Raw genomic sequence first — 23,674 nt, 5'->3', positions numbered from 1 at the left:
AAACAGATGTCCTGTTGAAATAATTATGTAAAACCTGCATGAAGCCAATAACTTACCAATAAGTCAAAAAATGTAGACATATTGATGTTAAGATACAAAAACAAATTATGCTTACCTGATAATTTCATTTCCATCTGTGGGAGGAGTGTCCACTGATTCATTCATTACTTGTGGGAATTAAGAACCTGGCCATCAGGAGGAGGCAAAGACACCCCAGCCTTTCGTGATTCAGATAGAGCATGCAGTTTTAAGCAACTTTCTAATTTACTCCTATTATCATTTTTTTCTTTGTTCTCTTGCTATATTTATTTGAAAAAGAAGGCATCTCAGCTTTTTTTTTTTTGATTCAGGACTCTGGATAGCACTTTTTTATTGGTGGATGAATTTATCCACCAATCAGCAAGGACAACCCAGGTTGTTCACCAAAAATGGTCCGGGATCTAAACTTACATTCTTGCATTTCAAATAAAGATACCAAGAGAATGAATAAAATTTAATGATAGGAGTAAATTAGAAAGTTGCTTAAAACTGTATGCTCTATCGGAATCACAAAAGAAAAAATTTGGGTTCAGTGTCCCTTTAAATACCTCCCCCACTCCCCTCATCCCCCAGTCATTCTGCCAAGGGAACAAAGAACAGTAGGAGAAATATCAGGGTATAAATGGTGCCAGAAGATTAAAGTTAAATTTAGGTCTGCCCACCGGAGAAACGTGCGGGGGCAGTGGACTTTCCTCCCACAGATGGAAATGAAATTATCAGGTATGCATAATTTATGTTTTCCATCTTAATGGGAGGAGAGTCTACTGCTTAATTCATTACTTGTGGGAACTAATACCCAAGCTCTAGAGAATACTGAATGAAAAAAACGGGAGGGCAAAAGGAATCGGACCCTAAACTGAGGGCACCACAGCCTGCAGAACCTTTCCCCCAAAAGCTGCTCCCGCCGAAGCAAAGACATCAAAAATTTGTTGCAAAAAGTATGTAAAGAAGACCAAGTGGCCACCTCACAAATCTGCTCCATAGAGGCCTCATTCTTAAAGGCCCAAGAAAAGGCCACAGCTCTAATTGAGTGAGCCGTAATCCTCTGAGGAGGATTGTGTCCCGCTGTCTCATATGCCAGACGGATCATACTCCTCAACCAAAAGGATAGAGAAGTGGCAGAGGCCATCTGCCCCCTGCGCTTCCCTGAATACACAACAAATAAGGACAAAGTCCGTCTGAACTCCTTTGTGGCCTGAAGAAAAAACTTCAAGGCCCGAACAACGTCCAGATTATGAAGTAACCTCTCCTTTGAAGAAGAAGGGTTAGGACACAAAGAAAGATCTACTATTTCCTGATTGATATTATGACTCAATACCACCTTGGGAAGGAAACCCAATCCAGTGCGAAGAACAGCCTTATCAGCGTGAAAAAAACTAAGTATTGAGGCACTCATTGCAAGGCCACCATCTCAGAGACTCTGCGTGCCGATGCAATAGCCAGTTGGAATAGGACCTTCCATGAAAGGATCTTAATGTCAAGCACATGCATAGGCTCAAACGGAGCCCTCTGCAAAACCTTAAGAACCAAGTTTAAGCTCCATGGAGGAGCCGAATTCCTAAAGACAGGTCTGATCCTAACCAGAGCCTGAACAAAGGACTGAATGTCAGGAAGCTCCGCAAGCTTCTTATGCAACATTACAGATAAAGCCGATATTTGTCCCCTTATGGAGCTGGCGGCAAGACCCTTATCCAGACTGTCCTGGAGAAAGGCCAAAATCCAGGATACCCTGACGGTATCCTCGTTCCTCACACCAGGACAAGTAGGTCCTCCAAACCTTGTGGTAGATGTGTCGAGTGACCAGCTTTCTGGCCTGAACGAGAGTGTCAATCACTCACTCAGAGAATGCTCTCTTGGCTAGGACTAGACGTTCAATCCCCATGCAGTCAGCCTCAGAGAATCAATATTTTGATGTAGGAAAGGACCTTGAACTAGCAGATCCCTGCAACAAGGTAACCTCCACGGAGGAGATGACATCCCCACCAGTTCCACAAACCACATCCTCCACGGTCACGGCGGAGCAATCAGAATAGCCGAAGCTTGCTCCTGCTTGATGTTGGCCACTACGAGGAAGAAAAGGCAACGGTGGAAATATGTAAATTAGATTGAAGTCCCAGGGCACCGCCAAGGCATCTATCAGTTCCGCCCGGGGATACCTGGATCGCGACCTGTATCTGAATAGCTTGAAATTGAGTCTGGACGCCATGAGATCTATCTCCGGCATCCCCCATCTGTTGCAGATCTCCGCAAAGACCTCTGGATGGAGAGACCATTCCCCAGGATGAAACGTCTGTCTGTTTAGAAAATCCGCTTCCCAGTTGTCCACACCCCAAATGTGGATCGCTGAGAGAGAGCAATTGTAAGTCTCCAGAATCCGAGATGCTTCCCTCATGGCTATGGAACTTCTTGTACCCCCCTGATGGTTTATGCAAGTCACAGAGGTTATGTTGTCCAACTGGAATCTGATGAATCGGGGTGACCCCAGGGGGGCCAAGCCCTCAGAGCATTGAATATTGCTCAAAGTTCCAGAATATTTATAGGTAGGCTCGATTCCTCTCAAGTCCATCTGCCCTGTGACTTTTTGGCACCCCAAACAGCTTCCCATCCTGAGAGACTTGCATCCGTGGTCACAATCTTCCAGGATGGTCTCAAGAAATATGTCCCCTAAGACAGCTGTCCCGGTCGGGTCCACCAAGATAGGGACTTCCTCACTGGTCTGTTTAGAGATATCTGTTAGGACAGATCTGAATGATCACCGTTCTCAGAAGAGGTCTGAGATGGAACCTGGTGAATGGAATGACGTCTAAGCTAGATACCATGAGCCCGATCACCTCCATACACCTGGCTACAGATGTCCTGGAGGATGTCTGAAGAGCTAGACAGTTGGACGCTAGCTTGAGATGTCTCTGATCTGTCAAGAATATCTTCATGACTGAAGAATCTATTATCGTACAAAGGAATTTCACCCTGTTGCTGGGGACCAAGGAACTCTTTCCTTCGTTTATCTTCCACCCGTGGGATCGAAGGAGGAGGACAGCCCTTGAGTGATCCTCCGCAAGACTGTAGGACGGAGCCTGGACCAGGATATCATCCAGATAAGGTGCCACAGCAATCCCTCTGGCTCTGGCTACTGCGAGTAGAGCTACCAGAACCTTTGTAAAGACTCTTGGGGCAGTCACCAGACCAAACGGAAGGGCCACAAACTGGAAGTGCTGGTCCAGGAAGGCAAATCTTAGAAACCTGAAGTGATCCTTGAGGATTGGAACATGAATGTAAGGGTCCTTCAGGTCTATAGTCGTCATAAATTGCCCCTCTTGAACGAGGGGCAAAATTGACCTGATTGTCTACATTTTGAATGATGGAACTGACAAACTTGTTTAGGGCCTTTAGGTCCAGAATTGGACGAAAGGTGCCCACCTTCTTTGGGACCACAAAAAGGTTTGAATAATACCCAGACCTCTTTCTGCCGGAGGGACTGGGATGATTACTCAGAGAGCTGAGAGATCCCTCACACACCCCAGGAAGGCGTCTCTCTTCTCTGGTCTTGAAGATATGTTTGACAGGAGGAACCTGCCTCTGGGCGGATATGACTTGAATCCTATACTGTAACCCTGGGCCACGACCTCCAGAACCCAAGGGTCTATAAGGTCTCTTCTCCAGGCCTCCGCAAAAAGATATAGTCTGCCCCCTACCTGATCCGAGGATGGATCGGGGGCCGCACCTTCATGACGACTTTGACTCGGCGGGCTTCTTGTTCTGCTTGGACTTGTTCCAAGAGTTAGCTGGCTCCCAAGATCCCTTGGACTGCTCAGACTTTGCGGCAGGCTGCTGGCGCTGAGACATGTCCACATGAAAGGGACGAAAAGTAGACCCCTTAGGTTTAGTCTTTTATCCTGATGCAAGATGGCACCCTTGCCACCCATGACCGTAGATATGATGGAATCCAGGCCTGGGCCAAAACAAAAAAACTTTCCCCTTGAACGGGAGGGAAAGTAAATGAGACTTGGAAGTCATGTCAGCAGACCACAACTTTAACTATAAAGCCCTGCGGGCTAAAACAGAAAAACCTGATGTCTTAGCATTCAGGAGAATAATCTGCATGTTAACATCACAAATGGACGAATGCGCTACCCTTAAGGTCTTAATTAGTTTCTGAATCTCTTCGAGGGGAGTCTCCACCTCGATTATCGCTGACAAAGTGTCACACAAGTAGGTAGCCGCACCTGCCACCGCAGAGACCGCCGCCGCCGGTTGAAAAACGAACCCTGTGAGATGGAACATCTTCCGCAACATGGACTCCATCTTTTTATCCATGGGTTCCTTGAAAAAAGAACTATCCTCAAGTGGAATAGTCGTTCTCTTAGCAAGCGTGGAGATAGCACCATCCACCTTAGGGACGGTTCCGCACAGCTCAAGCTGCGAGTCCAGAATGGAGAAATAGCTTTTTAAAATAAGAGGAGGGGGAAAAGGACGAGCCAAGTTTCTCCCATTCATTCTTAATAATATTAGCCATCTTGATAGGAACCGGGAAGGCCTGAGGCACTACCCTGTCCTCGTACACCCTATCCAGTTTAGGGATAGAAGGTTTCTCCGGTAGTTTCGGTTCCGGAACCTCCAACGTTGCAAGCACCTCTTTCAGCAGGAAGTGCAAATGCTTAATTTTAAACTTAAAATCTGGTTCCTCTGCGGACAGAGGCCTAGAAGTAGCCGATTCCGACCAAGAAGCGACATCCTCTAATAAGTCGGAGTTGTCCTCCTCAGTGGATAATCTGAGACATCCAGCGGAGTCAAAAACCCCTGTGACGGATAGCAGTGCCGTACCTTCCGCTTGCGCTTAGTAGGGTAAACATCGCATTAACGGCCGCAAAAAATCACCATCTGTAATTGATCATCAAAGTCATGGTGTCCAAAGGGCCCCGGGAGGATTAGTAGTGACCTGGGGAACTGCTTGTGTAATCAGAGATGAGTGCAGGGAACACACCTCGCGACCTCGCGGAGCGGAGAACCCTCAGAGGTGGACGGCTCAGTCGTACTAAATATTCCACTATTTTTAGATATAGCAATATTGTCAAAGCATGTGGAAGTATGCTTGTGGAGTATCCTCTAACATATCAAGAGTCCTCCATAGCTTGCGCCTTTATAACGGACTTGATAAAAAGTTAAATGGCACCTTTATATCCCAATGGCCGGGGCACTCACCACCTCCTATGAACTGGACTACAAGAAACAGTTTTGTCTCCTCCGAACGCAGGTCAAGAAAGAGGAAGTTACAGAAGCCACACCCGGTCACATGGAGTGCCATGCAAGACCACCCTGCACTCGAGAGAAGAACGCCCCAAAAAACATAATTTATGCTTACCTGATAAATTTATTTCTCTTGTGGTGTATCCAGTCCACGGATCATCCATTACTTGTGGGATATTCTCCTTCCCAACAGGAAGTTGCAAGAGGATCACCCACAGCAGAGCTGCTATATAGCTCCTTCCCTAGCTGCCATATCCAGTCATTCGACCGAAAACAAGCAGAGAAAGGAGAAACCATAGGGTGCAGTGGTGAATGTAGTTTAAAATTAAAAAAAAACACATACATTAAAATGACAGGACGGGCCGTGGACTGGATACACCACAAGAGAAATAAATTTATCAGGTAAGCATAAATTATGTTTTCTCTTGTAAGGTGTATCCAGTCCACGGTTCATCCATTACTTGTGGGATACCAATACCAAAGATAAAGTACACGGATGAAGGGAGGGACAAGGCAGGTACTTAAACAGAAGGAACCACTGCCTGTAAAACCTCTCCCCCAAAAATAGCCTCCGAAGAAGCAAAAGTATCAAATTTGTAGAATTTTGAAAAAGTATGAAGCGAAGACCAAGTCGCCGCCTTGCAAATCTGTTCAACAGAAGCCTCATTTTTAAAGGCCCATGTGGAAGCCACAGCTCTAGTAGAATGAGCTGTAATCCTTTCTGGAGGCTGCTGGCCAGCAGTCTCATAGGCTAAGCAGATTATGCTTTTTAGCCAAAAAGAAAGAGGTTGCCGAAGCTTTTTGACCTCTCCTCTGTCCAGAGTAGACAACAAACAAAGCAGATGTTTGACGAAAATCTTTAGTAGCTTGTAAGTAAAACTTTAAAGCACGAACCACGTCCAGATTGTGTAATAGACGTTCCTTCTTCGAAGAAGGATTAGGACACAAAGACGGAACAACAATCTCTTGATTGATATTCTTATTAGATACCACCTTAGGTAAAAACCCAGGTTTGGTACGCAGAACTACCTTATCTGCATGGAAGATCAGATAAGGAGAATCACATTGTAAAGCAGATAACTAAGAAACTCTACGAGCCGAGGAAATAGCTACCAAAAAAAGAACTTTCCAAGATAAAAGTTTGATATCTATGGAATGAAGAGGTTCAAACGGAACCCCCTGAATAACTTTAAGAACCAAATTTAAGCTCCAAGGTGGAGCAACAGGTTTAAACACAGGCTTGATTCTAACTAAAGCCTGACAAAATGCCTGAACGTCTGGGACATCCGCCAGACGCTTGTGCAAAAGAATAGATAGCGCAGAAATCTGTCCCTTTAAGGAACTAGCTGACAATCCTTTCTCCAATCCTTCTTGGAGAAAAGATAATATCCTGGGAATCCTGACCTTACTCCATGAGTAGCCCTTGGATTCACACCAATAAAGATATTTACGCCATATCTTATGATAGATTTTCCTGGTGACAGGCTTTCGTGCCTGAATTAAGGTATCAATGACTGACTCGGAGAAACCACGCTTTGATAAAATCAAGCGTTCAATATCCAGGCAGTCAGCCTCAGAGAAATTAGATTTGGATGGTTGAAATGACCTTCAAGTAGAAGGTACTGTCTCAGCGGCAGAGTCCATGGTGGAAAGGATGACATGTCCACCAGATCTGCATACCAAGTCCTGCGTGGCCACGCAGGCGCTATCAAGATCACCAATGCTCTCTCCTGCTTGATTTTGGCAAACAGACGAGGGAGCAGAGGAAACGGTGGAAACACATAAGTCAGGTTGAAGGATCAAGGCACTGCTAGAGCATCTATCAGCGTTGCCTTGGGGTTCCTGGACCTGTATCCGTAACAAGGAAGCTTGGCGTTCTGGCGAGACGCCATGAGATCCAGTTCTGGTTCGCCCCAACGATGAACCAATTGTGCAAACACCTCCGGATGGAGTTCCCACTCCCCCGGATGAAAAGTCTGTCAACTTAAAAAATCCGCCTCCCAGTTCTGTACACCTGTGATATGGATAGCTGATAGGTGGCAAGAGTGAATCTCTGCCCAGCGAATTATCTTTGAGACTTCTAACATCGCTAGGGAACTCCTTGTTCCCACTTGATGGTTGATGTAAGCCACAGTCGTGATGTTGTCCGACTGAAATCTGATGAACCTCATTGTCGCTAGCTGAGGCCAAGCCTGAAGAGCATTGAATATCGCTCTTAGTTCCAGAATGTTTATTGGAAGGAGTGACTCCTCCTGAGTCCACGATCCCTGAGCCTTCAGGGAGTTCCAGACTGCACCCCAACCTAGAAGGCTGGCATCTGTCGTTACAATTGTCCAATCTGGCCTGCGAAAGGTCATACCTTTGGACAGATGGACCCGAGATAGCCACCAGAGAAGAGAATCCCTGGTCTCTTGGTCCAGATTCAGTAGAGGGGACAAATCTGTGTAATCCCCATTCCACTGACTGAGCATGCATAGTTGCAGCGGTATGAGATGTAGGCGTGCAAACGGCACTATGTCCATTGCCGCTACCATTAAGCCGATTACTTCCATGCACTGAGCCACCGAAGGGCGAGGAATGGAATAAAGAACACGGCAGGAATTTAGAAGTTTTGATAACCTGGACTCCGTCAGGTAAATTTTAATTTCTACAGAATCTATCAGAGTCCCTAGGAAGGAAACTCTTGTGAGGGGGGATAGAGAACTCTTTTTCTCGTTCACCTTCTACACATGCGACCTCAGAAATGCCAACACTATGTCCGTATGAGACTTGGCAATTTGGAAATTTGACACCTGAATTAGGATGTCGTCTAAATAAGGGGCCACTGCTATGCCCTGTGGCCTTAGGACCACCTGTATCGCAATGTGCAGATAAGCATCTTTTAAATCCACTGTAGTCATGTATTGACCCTCCTGGATCATAGGTAGGATGGTACGAATAGTCTCCATCTTGAATGATGGAACTCTGAGGAATTTGTTTAAGATCTTTAGATCCAAAATTGGTCTGAAGGTTCCCTCTTTTTTGGGAACCACAAACAGATTTGAGTAAAATCCCTGTCCCTGTTCCTCCTTTGGAACTGGATGGATCACTCCCATAACTAGGAGGTCTTGTACACAGTGTAAGAATGCCTCTCTCTTTATCTGGTTTGCAGATAATTGTGAAAGGTGAAATCTCCCTTTTGGGGGGGGGGGGGGGAGCCTTGAAGTCCAGAAGATATCCCTGGGATATAATTTCCAACGCCCAGGGATCCTGGACATCTCTTGCCCACGCCTGGGCAAAGAGCGAAAGTCTGCCCCCTACTAGATCCGTTACCGGATAGGGGGCCGTTCCTTCATGTTGTCTTAGAGGCAGCAGCAGGCATATTTTAGATTCTTAAAAGGCATATGAGATATCAGAATCAGGCTGCATCATTTTCCCTGAGACTGAAATATCACCCACAGAAAGAAGCTCTCCTTCTTCAGCTTCTGCATATTGTGAGGCATTATCAGACATAGCTCTTAAAGCGTCAGTATGCTCTGTATTTCGTCTAACTCCAGAGCTATCTCGCTTTTCTCTAAATTCAGGTAGTTTGGCTAATACCGCTGACAGTGTATTATCCATGACTGCCGCCATGTCTTGTAAAGTAAACGCTATCGGCGCCCTAGATGTACTTGGCGCCATCTGAACGTGAGTCCCTTGAGCGGGAGTCAAAGGATCTGACACATGGGGAGAGTTAGTCGGCATAACTTCCCCCTCGTCAGATTCCTCTGGTGATAAATTTTTTAAAGACAGAATATAATCTTTATTGCTTAAAGTGAAATCAGTACATTTGGTACACATTCTAAGAGGGGGCGCCACAATGGCTTTTAAACCTAATGAACAAGGAGTTTCCTCTATGTCAGACATGTTTATACAGACTAGCAATGAGACTAGCAAGCTTGGAAAACACTTTAAATCAGGTTAACAAGCAATTATAATAAACGGTACTGTGCCTTTAAGAGAAACAAATTTTGTCAGAATTTGAAAAACAGTGAAAAAAGGCAGTAAATCAAACGAAATTTTTACAGTGTGTATAATAAGCTAACAGAGCATTGCACCCACTTGCAAATGGATAATTAACCCCTTAGTTCAAAAACCGGATAAAAAAAAACGATAGACGTTTTTTTAACAGTCACACCAAACTGCCACAGCCTTGCTGTGGGCCTACCTTCCCCAACAAACGATTTTGGAAAGCCTAAGAGCCCTTTAGAGATGTCCTATAGCATTCAGAAGACCCTTGGAGGAAGCTGGATGTCTCAGTCTGTAAAAGTTACTGCACAAAACAAAAGCGCTAAATTAGGCCCCTCCCACTCATAGTAACACAGTGGAAAGCCTCAGGAAACTGTTTCTAGGCAAATTTAAGCCAGCCATGTGGAAAAAACTAGGCCCCAATAAAGTTTATCACCAAAGTATATATAAAAACGTTTAAAAATGCCAGCAAACGTTTTATATTGTAAGTATAAAAGAGTATTACCTCAGAAAGTAAGCATGATACCAGTCGCTATTAAATCACTGTATTCAGGCTTACCTTACATAAATTTGGCATCAGCAGCATTTTCTAGCATTCGCATCTTCTAGAAAAATCTTAACTGCACATACCTCATAGCAGGATAACCTGCACGCCATTCCCCCGCTGAAGTTATCGCTCTCTTCAGTCATGTGTGAGAACAGCAATGGATCTTAGTTACAACCTGCCAAGATCATAGAAATCACAGGCAGATTCTTCTATTTTTCTGCCTGGAACAAAATAGTACAACTCCGGTACCATTTAAAAATAATAAACTTTTGATTGAAGTAAAATAACAGCTACATTTCACCACTTCTCTCTTACTACCTCCATGTTTGTTGAGAGTTGCAAGAGAATGACTGGGTATGGCAGTGAGGGGAGGAGCTATATAGACAGCTCTGCTGTGGGTGTCCTCCTGCAACTTCCTGTTGGGAATGAGAATATCCCACAAGTAATGGATGATCCTTGGACTGGATACACCTTACAAGAGAAAACTAGGCCCCAATAAAGTTTTATCACCAAAGTATATATAAAAAGGTTTAAACATGCCAGCACACGTTTTATATTGTAAATATAAAAGAGTATTACCTCAGAAAGTAAGCATGATACCAATCACTATTAAATCACTGTATTCAGGCTTACCTTACATAAATTTGGTATCAGCAGCATTTTCTAGCCTTCAAATTTTCTAGAAAAATATTAACTGCACGTACCTCATAGCAGGATAACCTGCACGCCATTCCCCCACTGAAGTTATCTCTCTCTTCAGTCATGTGTGAGAACAGCAATGGATCTTAGTTACAACCTGCTAAGATCATAGAAATCACAGGCAGATTCTTCTTTTTTTCCTGCCTGGAACAAAATAGCACAACTCCGGTACTATTTAAAAATAATAAACTCTTGATTGAAGCAAAATAACAGCTACATTTCACCACTTCTCTCTTACTACCTCCATGCTTGTTGAGAGTTGCAAGAGAATGACTGGATATGGCAGCTAGGGGAGGAGCTATATAGCAGCTCTGCTGTGGGTGATCCTCTTGAAACTTCCTGTTGGGAAGGAGAATATTCCACAAGTAATGGATGATCCGTGGACTGGATACACCTTACAAGAGAAAAGCCTGTTTCAATCTCTCGCTAAGAGAACTGACTGTTCCACACTGACAGAGCCTCATCTCACACAAATGTAGTATAAAACACAATAAAAAATATTATGCACAATAAAATTCCCCCTGTTCAATAACCCCCTTCTGAGGGTATTACCCTAGATTCTATAAAGAAAAAGGAGCCACATTGTGACCCTGTCTTCTCGTGGATCTCTCAGCTGCATTTGACACTATTGACCATAGGATTCTAATAGAATAGATTCTAATTGTGGTCTAGGAGGCACAGTCCTTAACTGGTTTAAATCTTTCCCTGCTGGTAGATCACAGAGAGTAATATCATGATCAAGCTCATCAGCACCAACAGAACTGGCCTGCGGGGTTTCACAAGGATCCATCCTGTCTCCCATGCTATTCGCAATTTACTTACTACCACTGAGGGACATCATTAACCGACATGGCCTAAGGTATCATTGGTACGCTGATGACACACAACTCTACTTCTCCTTTGCTCCAGATATTACAGACCCAGCATGCCACATAAACAGTTGCTTAACAGACCTCATAGAATGGATGAATGCTAGCTGTCTCAAAGTGAACCCAGACAAAATAGAGTTACTCTTCGTGAGGGGACCCCGGGCATCAAAAATATCCCACGATCACCCAACTGGCCTGGAGCTTGGAGGCTCTGAACTCGTTAGTTCAGCAAAGGTACGAAACCTCGGAATGCTGATTGACGCTGGACTATCTTTTACACAGCAGATTTCCTCTGTAATAAAATCTGCCTACTTTCATCTGAAAAACATGGCCAGGATACAACACTTAATTCCACCGGATGATATGCTAACATTAATCCATGTATTTGTATTCTCTAGGCTAGATTACTGCAATGCACTCTACTTGGGCCTCCCAAAAAAAGAACTCCATCGCCTTCAGATGGTACAAAATGCAGCAGCCAGACTACTGACCAATCAAACTCGCTCCTGCCACATTGGCTTCCAATTAAATGGCGAACATATTTTAAAATTGGCCTGCTGACCTTCAAAGCCTTAAACAACCAAGGCCCACAGTACCTGAAAGAGCTCCTGACACCCTACATCCCATCCCGCTCACTTAGGTCAGCCAACACACCCCTCCTCTCAGTGCCAAGAATAAGGACAAATTCAGGCACCAGAGCATTCGGCCACGCTGCCCCTAATTTCTGGAACTCTTTACCGTGCGCAATCAGAGAGGCACCATCCTTACAGACTTTTGAAAAAAAGCTTAAGACCCACCACTTCCATCAGGCATTCAGTCCACTTATCTGACCTTCAGAAACTCCTAACTTTTATGTCTTTATGTTGGTATATTTGTAAAGTGTTTTGAGTCTCAAAGGGAGAAAAGCGCTATATAAATCGCAAATTATTATTATTATAATATATATATATATATATATATATATATATAAATACAGGGAGTGCAGAATTATTAGGCAAAATTAGTATTTTGACCACATCATCCTCTTTATGCATGTTGTCTTACTCCAAGCTGTATAGGCTCGAAAGCCTACTACCAATTAAGCATATTAGGTGATGTGCATCTCTGTAATGAGAAGGGGTGTGGTCTAATGACATTAACACCCTATATCAGGTGTGCATAATTATTAGGCAACTTCCTTTCCTTTGGCAAAATGGGTCAAAAGAAGGACTTGACAGGCTCAGAAAAGTCAAAAATAGTGAGATATCTTGCAGAGGGATGCAGCACTCTTAAAATTGCAAAGCTTCTGAAGCGTAATCATCGAACAATCAAGCGTTTCATTCAAAATAGTCAACAGGGTCGCAAGAAGCGTGTGGAAAAACCAAGGCGCAAAATAACTGCCCATGAACTGAGAAAAGTCAAGCGTGCAGCTGCCAAGATGCCACTTGCCACCAGTTTGGCCATATTTCAGAGCTGCAACATCACTGGAGTGCCCAAAAGCACAAGGTGTGCAATACTCAGAGACATGGCCAAGGTAAGAAAGGCTGAAAGATGACCACCACTGAACAAGACACACAAGCTGAAACGTCAAGACTGGGCCAAGAAATATCTCAAGACTGATTTTTCTAAGGTTTTATGGACTGATGAAATGAGAGTGAGTCTTGATGGGCCAGATGGATGGGCCCGTGGCTGGATTGGTAAAGGGCAGAGAGCTCCAGTCCGACTCAGACGCCAGCAAGGTGGAGGTGGAGTACTGGTTTGGGCTGGTATAATCAAAGATGAGCTTGTGGGGCCTTTTCGGGTTGAGGATGGAGTTGAGCTCAACTCCCAGTCCTACTGCCAGTTTCTGGAAGACACCTTCTTCAAGCAGTGGTACAGGAAGAAGTCTGCATCCTTCAAGAAAAACATGATTTTCATGCAGGACAATGCTCCATCACACGCGTCCAAGTACTCCACAGCGTGGCTGGCAAGAAAGGGTATAAAAGAAGAAAATCTAATGACATGGCCTCCTTGTTCACCTGATCTGAACCCCATTGAGAACCTGTGGTCCATCATCAAATGTGAGATTTACAAGGAGGGAAAACAGTACACCTCTCTGAACAGTGCCTGGGAGGCTGTGGTTGCTGCTGCACGCAATGTTGATGATGAACAGATAAAAACACTGACAGAATCCATGGATGGCAGGCTTTTGAGTGTCCTTGCAAAGAAAGGTGGCTATATTGGTCACTGATTTGGTTTTGTTTTTGAATGTCAGAAATGTATATTTGTGAATGTTGAGATGTTATATTGGTTTCACTGGTAAAAATAAATAATTGAAATGGTTATATATTTGTTTTTTGTTAAGTTGCCTAATAATTATGCACAGTAATAGTCACCTGCACACACAGATATCCCCCTAAAATAGCTATAACTAAAACCAAACTAAAAACTACTTCCAAAACTATTCAGCTTTGATATTAATGAGTTTTTTGGGTTCATTGAGAACATGGTTGTTGTTCAATAATAAAATTAATCCTCAAAAATACAACTTGCCTAATAATTCTGCACTCCCTGTATAAATGAAACGATCTTACCAGAATCAACGCCGTGGAACAGGAACACAGTCTTTCAAGTGTGACAGGGTAGTAGCATCGCTCCTGACATGGACTTGAGACCATAAAAGCAGGCAGCGAAACTCGTCAACGCTGATTGCTAATGGAGCTGTTAAATCTGAGTCGGGATGGGTTCGCAGAGAGACTCTACCCGGACTCGAATATTCATCCATGCTCTCACTGAGAGGCTGACAGGACTACTTAAAACTCAAGTCCCATTTTGAAGAGTACTACCCTCCATAAGAGACTACTCCGAATCTTCTGAAACTTCTCTGCCAACCTCCTGTGACGAAAGGCAAAGAATGACTGGGGGATGAGGGGAGTGGGGGAGGTATTTAAGCTTTTGGCTGGGGTGTCTTTGCCTCCTCCTGGTGGCCAGGTTCTTAATTTCCACAAGTAATGAATGAAGCAGTGGATTCTCCTCCCATTAAGATGGAAACAATGATTATTACCACACACCAGATATTCTAATGAAAATTCTTATTTCTTTATCAGAACACCCAGTAACTAATACGCCTTTCAAGAAGCTGACCGGAGGGGCTTTAGTTTGCAATTAATAAATCCAATAAAGTTATTTTATCCAAAATGCCATTCCTGATTTAACCTCTATGTAGAAATATAGCAGTACTTATAAATGTCAGCTTTGTTTTGTAAGCATATAATTAAAATGTCTAGCTATTACAGAATCAGTTTTAATCTTAAAGGGATAGTTAAGTTAAAAAATAAACTTGATTCAGATAGAGCATGTCATTTTTAGACCCTTTTAAATTCACTTCTAATTTTCAAATGTGCTTTGTCCTCTTAGTATCCCTTGTTGAAAAATAATACACACATAACCTACACTAGTGGTAGCTAGCTGCTTATTGGTGCCTACTCACATTTGTCTTTTGTGATTGGCTAACTAGACATGTTCAGCTAGCTGCCAATGATCCTTTAGCAAAGGATAACAAGATAATGAAGAAAATTTAATAGATGTAAATTGGAAAGTTGATTAAAATTGTATGCTTTATTCAAATAGCGCAATACAGTTTTGGAGTTTCCTGTCCCTGTAAACACCCTAATGATGCTCTCTTACCCTAGCTTTACATACATATTGCATAGCTACATAGCTGAATAAATAACAAACTACAAATAAAAGTTTGTAACATCAATTACTTACAGGTCTAAAAGTAACAGTACAAACTTGCACTTGTTAAAGGGACATGAAACCCAAACGATTTCTTTCAAGCTTTAGATAGAACATACATTTTTAGACAACTATCTAACTTGCTTCTATTGCTTCATTCTCTAGGTATCATTTTTGAATGTGCAGCAATGCACTACTAGGAACTAGCTGAACACAGTTGTTGAGTCAATGACAAGAGGCATTTATGTGCAGCCACCAATCAGCACCTAGCCCCCAGGAGTGCACTGCTGCACCTTAGCTCTGCGCGGTACGCTTTTCAACAAAGGATATAAAAGATAATGAAGCAAAATAGAAAGTTGTGTAAAATTGTATGCTCTATCTGAATCATGATAAGTTTTTTATTTTACTGTATTTTTAATATATGCAGTTAATATTTAATCTCTGTGAAGCAAATTCAAATGATTCTTCAGGATTTTACAAACACTATCAAACTTTGCTGTGTATTTAATAGTGAACACAACAGCATCTCTTTAAATAAAATAAAAAAAAAGTGTCAACTTATCTTTATAATTTATATTAATTGATACTAGGCATGTGCATTCGTCAGTTTCATTAGCTGCCGAATACGGATTGCAAAATTTGTTTTCTGGTCTCTCTAGGGAGCGCAAAACAAGCACAATTTTACACGAAAGTAAGAGGGCTATTTAAAGTTTTTTTAACTTCAGGCCTCATTTATATTACTAGCCAACGTTCGTTTAACTTCAGGCCTCATTTGTATTACTAGCTAACTTTCTTTTAACTTCAGGCCTCATTTATATTACTAGCTAACGTTCAGGCTTCATTTATATTACTAGCTAACGTTCCTTTAACTTCAGGCCTCATTTATATTGATAGCTAACGTTCTTTTAACTTCAGGCCTCAATTTTTTTTACTAGCTAACGTTCTTTTAACTTCAGGCCTCAATTATATTACTAGCTAACGTTCTTTTAACTTCAGGCCTCATTTATATTACTAGCTAATGTTCTTTTAACTTCAGGCCTCATTTATATTACTAGCTAACGTTCTTTTAACTTCAGGCCTCATTTATATTACTAGCCAACGTTCTTTTAACTTCGGGCCCATTTATATTACTAGCTTACGTTCTTTTAACTTCAGGCCTCATTTATATTACTCGCTAACGTTCTTTTAACTTCGGGCCCATTTATATTACTAGCTAATGTTCTTTTAACTTCAGGCCTCATTTATATTACTAGCTAACGTTCTTTTAACTTCAGGCCTCATTTATATTACTCGCTAACGTTCTTTTAACTTCGGGCCCATTTATATTACTAGCTAATGTTCTTTTAACTTCAGGCCTCATTTATATTACTAGCTAACGTTCTTTTAACTTCAGGCCTCATTTATATTACTCGCTAACGTTCTTTTAACTTCGGGCCCATTTATATTGCTAGCTAATGTTCTTTTAACTTCGGGCCTCATTTATATTACTAGCCAACGTTCTTTTAACTTCAGGCCTCATTTATATTACTAGCTAACGTTCAGGCTTCATTTATATTACTAGCTAACGTTCTTTTAACTTCAGGCCTCATTTATATTACTAGCTAACGTTCTATTAACTTCAGGCCTCATTTATATTACTAGCTAACGTTCTTTTAACTTCAGGCCTCATTTATATTACTAGCTAACGTTCCTTTAACTTCAGGCCTCATTTATATTACTAGCTAACGTTCTATTAACTTCAGGCCTCATTTATATTACTAGCTAACGTTCTTTTAACTTCAGGCCTCATTTATATTACTAGCTAACGTTCCTTTAACTTCAGGCCTCATTTATATTGCTAGCTAACGTTCTTTTAACTTCGGGCCTCATTTAAATTACTAGCTAATGTTCTTATAACTTCAGGCCTCATTTAAATTACTAGCTAACGTTCTTATAACTTCAGGCCTCATTTATATTACTAGCTTACGTTCCTTTAACTTCAGGCCTCATTTATATTACTAGCTATCGTTCTTTTAACTTCAGGCCTCATTTATATTACTAGCCAACGTTTTTTTAACTTCAGGCCTCATTTATATTACTAGCTAACGTTGCTTTAACTTCAGGCCTCATTTATATTGCTAGCTAACGTTCTTTTAACTTCAGGCCTCATTTAAATTACTAGCTAACGTTCTTATAACTTCAGGCCTCATTTAAATTACTAGCTAACGTTCTTATAACTTCAGGCCTCATTTAAATTACTAGCTAACGTTCTTATAACTTCAGGCCTCATTTAAATTACTAGCTAACGTTCTTATAACTTCAGGCCTCATTTAAATTACTAGCTAACGTTCTTATAACTTCAGGCCTCATTTATATTACTAGCTAACGTTCCTTTAACTTCAGGCCTCATTTATATTACTAGCCAACGTTTTTTTAACTTCGGGCCTCATTTATATTACTAGCTAACGTTGCTTTAACTTCGGGCCTCATTTATATTACTAGCTAACGTTCCTTTAACTTCGGGCCTCATTTATATTACTAGCTAACGTTCTTATAACTTCAGGCCTCATTTATATTACTAGCTAACGTTCTTTTAACTTCATGCCTCATTTATATTACTAGCTAAAGGAAACATCAAACCACTTCTTAGCATCTACTGAGCAACACTTATATGTACTGGGAGATGCTAATCTAGCTTTGTAGCCTCTTGGTTTATTTGAAAATGTAGTGGTATGACTGAAATAACAGTATAATAGGGCAGATTACATTTAAAGACTTCTATCATGTCTATAAAAGAACACAAAGCATATTTAGAGTATGTTTTTGCAGGATAGTCACATGTAAATGGTATATGAGAAGACAAGTTGCATTATACTATACCTGTCTTTAGATATTGGAGCTACTAATGGTGCATACCAGTTGATTCCTACTTCACAATGTGCATCAAGGTAAATCAAAACCTATGAAAAAAGTACAATATACTTTTATTATTACAATGGTGACAAAGCATATTTTAGATTCTTAAAAGGCATATGAAACAGTTCTCAAAAAAGGATGGTAAATTAACATCTCACTTGTTTTCTTGCAAAATTCTCAGTGTAGTCACTGCCTTTAGTGAGATAAGTTGTATAATGGTAGTTCCCTTAAGTTCTACTGTCACATATGTTTTACAGCAAATGTCCACTACTAAGCATGGGTAAGAAACTGGCTGGAGCTAGTGCAGGTGTCTCCTAGCACTCATATCAAAGGAAAAGCTACTTTGTTGCTTTTATGTAGAGACTATAGCCCCACTGTCACAGGAAGGAATGGACCTTACACGACCAAAGTAAAAAAAAAAGAAAAAGAAAAAAAAAGAAAAAGAAAAAAAAAGAAGAGCAAAATCCTTTTAAAATTATGAATAATACATATTGCAATGATTTCTATTAAGTATAACCCACTGCTTAGTACTTTTTAATTACAACAATGACAGACTGTTTTATACCTCTTTAGCAATTCACGTATATTAGGCATGCTTTAAAGTGCCATAAAAAACATGTTGAGATCTGTGCATATCCTAAAAGGGCTAATTAAGTAAAAATAGTTTGCATAAAAAAATTGTTTCAAAATTGTTGGCAAGTATTTTCAAAAATAAGCAAAATTGCTTACAAAGCCATGCTGTCTGGAGAAGCCTGGTCCACCCCTCATTATCAGTGTTTTCCATCAGAAACACAGGCATTGTGTTTTAACTGAGTTCACAGCAGCTTATTTGCTTCTAGGCATGCTCCGGCAGATAATGAGTGTTAAAGTCTTGTATTCAACCAAATCAATGGTGGATATAGATGCAACCATAAAATGAATTTTGTGGGGGGAGTTAGAGCTGTACAATTCAGAAACTTAAAAGAACAGGTTAATGACAAGGCACTGCAGTATAAATTTGCAGGTAAAGTAATTAAAGTACATATTATATTTTGTCTCTATCCCAACTTGTTTTATGTCCCTTTAATGGTCATTTGAATACAATGAAATTACAAAAAAACATTTGTTATAGCCATAGTGGAAGGAACATAAAACTATAGCCACTAGACTTTTGTGTACTACAGTGTATTAAAATACATTAACATACCTTAGTATGAAAGGTTTCTGAATAGAGTGACACCTTATTTTATTTTGGTTAGTAAACATTAGATCGTTTTGCAGTATCTTTTCTTATACACCCTGCCAAGGCAAATTAGGGACAGATAAATAGCAGGGATGGGGTTGTGAAGTCTGCACTATGCACTTACAAGTCTCATAAATGGAAAATTCCCAATTTTCAGAGATGAATTAAAGCAAATGGGGGCAAAATAATAAATCCAACTTTTATCCAAAACAGGAAAAGGGCAACTTCATAGAAACCTTTGAAAAACTTGTCTTAGATGACATTAACAGAATACAACAAACTGGAAAAATCAAACATAATGTCAGTCTAAAACAAAGGAATTTAATTAGAGAACTAGAAAATAATAAAGACATCATAATCAAACCAGCGGACAAGGGAGGGTGGTCGTTATTCTTGATTAAACAAAATATTGATGAAGATACATACAAAAAACTCAAGTGCAATCCTACCCCAGTCTACAAAGTTCTTTTTAAAACACCATTTGGGTAAAGCTAAAGAATTATGGCTCATAAATGATAAATAAGTAAATTTCCTCTACCCAGTAGACCCTATCATACCGGCTCTCTATGCTCTTCCAAAGATCCACAAAACAATTAACAACCCCCCAGGGAGGTCAATAATATCTGCTATTAATTCCCTCACCTCTAATCTATCGGCCTACATAGATAAATATCTCCAAAAATATATAACCCAACTACCGTTCTACTTGAGAGACTCCACAAATCTGATGATCTTACTTGACAATATAAAATGCAAACATGACTATATATTAGTCACATGCGATGTGCAGTCCCTTTACATATGCATCAAACATGATGATGGCATAAAATCTGTTGATAACTTTATTAGCTCAGATATAAACATCAAAAAAGAACAAAAAGACTTAATTCTAGACGGTATAAAATTCATATTAACACCTAATTTTTTTAATATACGAAGACAAATACTATGAACAGATTTGCGGAACAGCGATGGGTACAAAATGTATGCACAGTTACGCAAATCTGTTCATGGGCATGTGGGAATCAAAATTCCTGGAATCCATCCAATTTAAGACCAGTTTCATCATGTACAAAAGATACACAGATGATATATTCTTCATCTGGCAGGGAAGTGAGGTTGATTTATCTATATGCATCGAAGAAATGAACGTTAATTATATGAACCTTAAGTTTACGGCTGAATATAGCACAAACAAAGTACATTATTTAGATACTGAAATCGAAATCGAAATAAACACTAGAACCTACTTTAAAGAAGTCTACTCAAATAACTCTATACATGAGTCAAGCTGTCACTTACACAGATGGAAGAATAACATCCCTAAATGCCAATTTCTTAGAATTAGACGCAATTGTAAAAAAGATGAAGATTTTGAGACCCAAATAATTTAAAATTAAGAACACAATAAGGTGCATGGATAAAAATGTAATTTACCTAATAGAGTGTATATAATGTGATAAACATATACCGGAGAAACAGAAAGAACCATAAGGAAAAGAATTGGGGAGCATCTTCTCTCTATAGAACATTCAGACGAAGAAAGAAATAAAGACCTCACAGTCCCAAAACATTTTAAGAAGTGCAGTAATAAAAACCTCAATTTTTTAGCTTTACAGTGAAGCAAAATGGATATATTAACTGCAAACATTACGCCCGAAAGGGTATAGAGTATAGATTTTATTCTTAACCGTTTTCTAAAATACATAATAAATTATTGTGCCTTGATAAACACTTTTTTATTCTCACATTCCTCTATTCTCGCATTCCTCTATACTCGATGAAAACAGCACTCAATAAAAAAAAAAAAAAATTGATAATATTTTGATGGAATATTTTTTTGCGCATATTTTTGCTTATTACTTTTCGTGTATATCTTATTGCATATTATTTTTGCCACTATATAAGATTCTATGCATAAAAATATATCACTGTACAGAATTTTCTGACTGAAATCGTTTGTAATTAATAAATTCTGTAAATAGCAAACAAGATGTCTTTATAACCAAAAGCTGCTTGCTATTGCGCAAACCTGGCTTTACAGACAGACTTCATCAAAAAATGTCTTGCATAGACTTTGAATATAATAGAACAAAAAATATCAAGCCTTATTATCATTGGATCTCATCTAACAGCACCAAACAAAGTTTATGGATATCTAGTCCTCTTTACAAATAATCAAGTAACAAAGGGAAATTAAATTAAATCAAAACTCTCCAAACATACAATGGATTGGACCATACTGATTATAAAACAGAATTTATGCTTACCTGATAAATTACTTTCTCCAACGGTGTGTCCGGTCCACGGCGTTATCCTTACTTGTGGGATATTCTCTTCCCCAACAGGAAATGGCAAAGAGTCCCAGCAAAGCTGGTCACATGGTCCCTCCTAGGCTCCGCCCACCCCAGTCATTCGACCGACGGACAGGAGGAAATATATATAGGAGAAACCATATGGTACCGTGGTGACTGTAGTTAGAGAAAATAATTCATCAGACCTGATTAAAAAACCAGGGCGGGCCGTGGACCGGACACACCGTTGGAGAAAGTAATTTATCAGGTAAGCATAAATTCTGTTTTCTCCAACATTGGTGTGTCCGGTCCACGGCGTCATCCTTACTTGTGGGAACCAATACCAAAGCTTTAGGACACGGATGAAGGGAGGGAGCAAATCAGGTCACCTAAACGGAAGGCACCACAGCTTGCAAAACCTTTCTCCCAAAAATAGCCTCCGAAGAAGCAAAAGTATCAAATTTGTAAAATTTGGCAAAAGTGTGCAGTGAAGACCAAGTCGCTGCTTTACATATCTGGTCAACAGAAGCCTCGTTCTTGAAGGCCCATGTGGAAGCCACAGCCCTAGTGGAGTGAGCTGTGATTCTTTCAGGAGGCTGCCGTCCGGCAGTCTCATAAGCCAATCGGATAATGCTTTTAAGCCAAAAGGAAAGAGAGGTAGAAGTCGCTTTTTGACCTCTCCTTTTACCAGAATAAACAACAAACAAGGAAGATGTTTGTCTGAAATCTTTAGTAGCCTCTAAATAGAACTTTAGAGCACGGACAACGTCCAAATTGTGTAACAAACGTTCCTTCTTTGTGTCCGAATCCAGTTTCAAAGAAGGTACAACTATCTCCTGGTTAATATTTTGGTTAGAAACAACTTTAGGAAGAAAACCAGGCTTAGTACGCAAAACCACCTTATCTGCATGGAACACCAGATAAGGAGGAGAACACTGCAGAGCAGATAACTCTGAAACTCTTCTAGCAGAAGAAATTGCAACCAAAAACAAAACTTTCCAAGATAGTAACTTAATATCTATGGAATGTAAGGGTTCAAACGGAACCCCTTGAAGAACTGAAAGAACTAGATTTAGACTCCAGGGAGGAGTCAAAGGTCTGTAAACAGGCTTGATCCTAACCAGAGCCTGAACAAATGCTTGAACATCTGGCATAGCTGCCAGTCTTTTGTGTAGTAAGACAGATAAAGCAGAGATCTGTCCCTTTAGAGAACTTGCAGATAATCCTTTCTCTAAACCTTCTTGAAGAAAGGAGAGAATCTTAGGAATTTTTATCTTATTCCATGGGAATCCTTTGGATTCACACCAACAGATATATTTTTTCCATATTTTATGGTAAATTTTTCTAGTTACAGGTTTTCTGGCCTGAACCAGAGTATCTATCACCGAATCTGAAAACCCACGCTTTGATAGAATCAAGCGTTCAATCTCCAAGCCGTCAGTTGGAGGGAGACCAGATTTGGGTGTTCGAATGGACCTTGAACAAGAAGGTCCTGTCTCAAAGGTAGCTTCCATGGTGGAGCCGATGACATATTCACCAGGTCTGCATACCAAGTCCTGCGTGGCCACGCAGGAGCTATCAAGATCACCGAGGCCCTCTCCTGATTGATCCTGGCTACCAGCCTGGGAATGAGAGGAAACGGTGGGAATACGTAAGCTAGGTTGAAAGTCCAAGGTGCTACTAGTGCATCTACTAGAGTCGCCTTGGGATCCCTGGATCTGGACCCGTAGCAAGGAACCTTGAAGTTCTGACGAGACACCATCAGATCCATGTCTGGAATGCCCCATAATTGACTTATTTGGGCAAAGATTTCCGGATGGAGTTCCCACTCCCCCGGATGAAATGTCTGACGACTCAGAAAATCCGCTTCCCAATTTTCCACTGCTGGGATGTGGATCGCAGACAAGTGGCAGGAGTGATCCTCCGCCCATTGAATTATTTTTGTCACTTCTTTCATCGCCAGGGAACTCTTTGTTCCCCCTTGATGACTGATATAAGCAACAGTCGTCATGTTGTCTGATTGGAACCTTATGAATTTGGCCTTTGCTAGTTGAGGCCAAGCTCTGAGAGCATTGAATATCGCTCTCAGTTCCAGAATGTTTATCGGGAGAAGAGACTCTTCCCGAGACCATAGACCCTGAGCTTTCAGGGATTCCCAGACCGCACCCCAGCCCACTAGACT

The 23,674-nt window shown here is 40.9% G+C and overlaps 1 protein-coding gene across 2 annotated transcripts in view; it reads right to left on the bottom strand.

Annotated features, from left to right (window-relative positions):
- The window catches only part of GALNT7 (polypeptide N-acetylgalactosaminyltransferase 7), a 493,314-nt gene that overhangs the window by 160,167 nt on the left and 309,473 nt on the right, over positions 1 to 23,674 (bottom strand). For both annotated transcript variants that reach the window (XM_053703830.1, XM_053703829.1), the window contains exon 5: positions 17,941 to 18,020. In XM_053703830.1, coding sequence (XP_053559805.1) covers positions 17,941 to 18,020 — 80 coding nt within the window. The remainder of the gene's footprint in view (positions 1 to 17,940; positions 18,021 to 23,674) is intronic.

This window comes from Bombina bombina, chromosome 2 (assembly GCF_027579735.1).
Source record: "Bombina bombina isolate aBomBom1 chromosome 2, aBomBom1.pri, whole genome shotgun sequence".
Classification (NCBI taxonomy): Eukaryota; Metazoa; Chordata; class Amphibia; order Anura; family Bombinatoridae; genus Bombina; species Bombina bombina.
The sequence above is the reverse complement of the archived record's forward strand: the minus strand, read 5'-3'. Positions and strand labels throughout refer to the sequence as shown.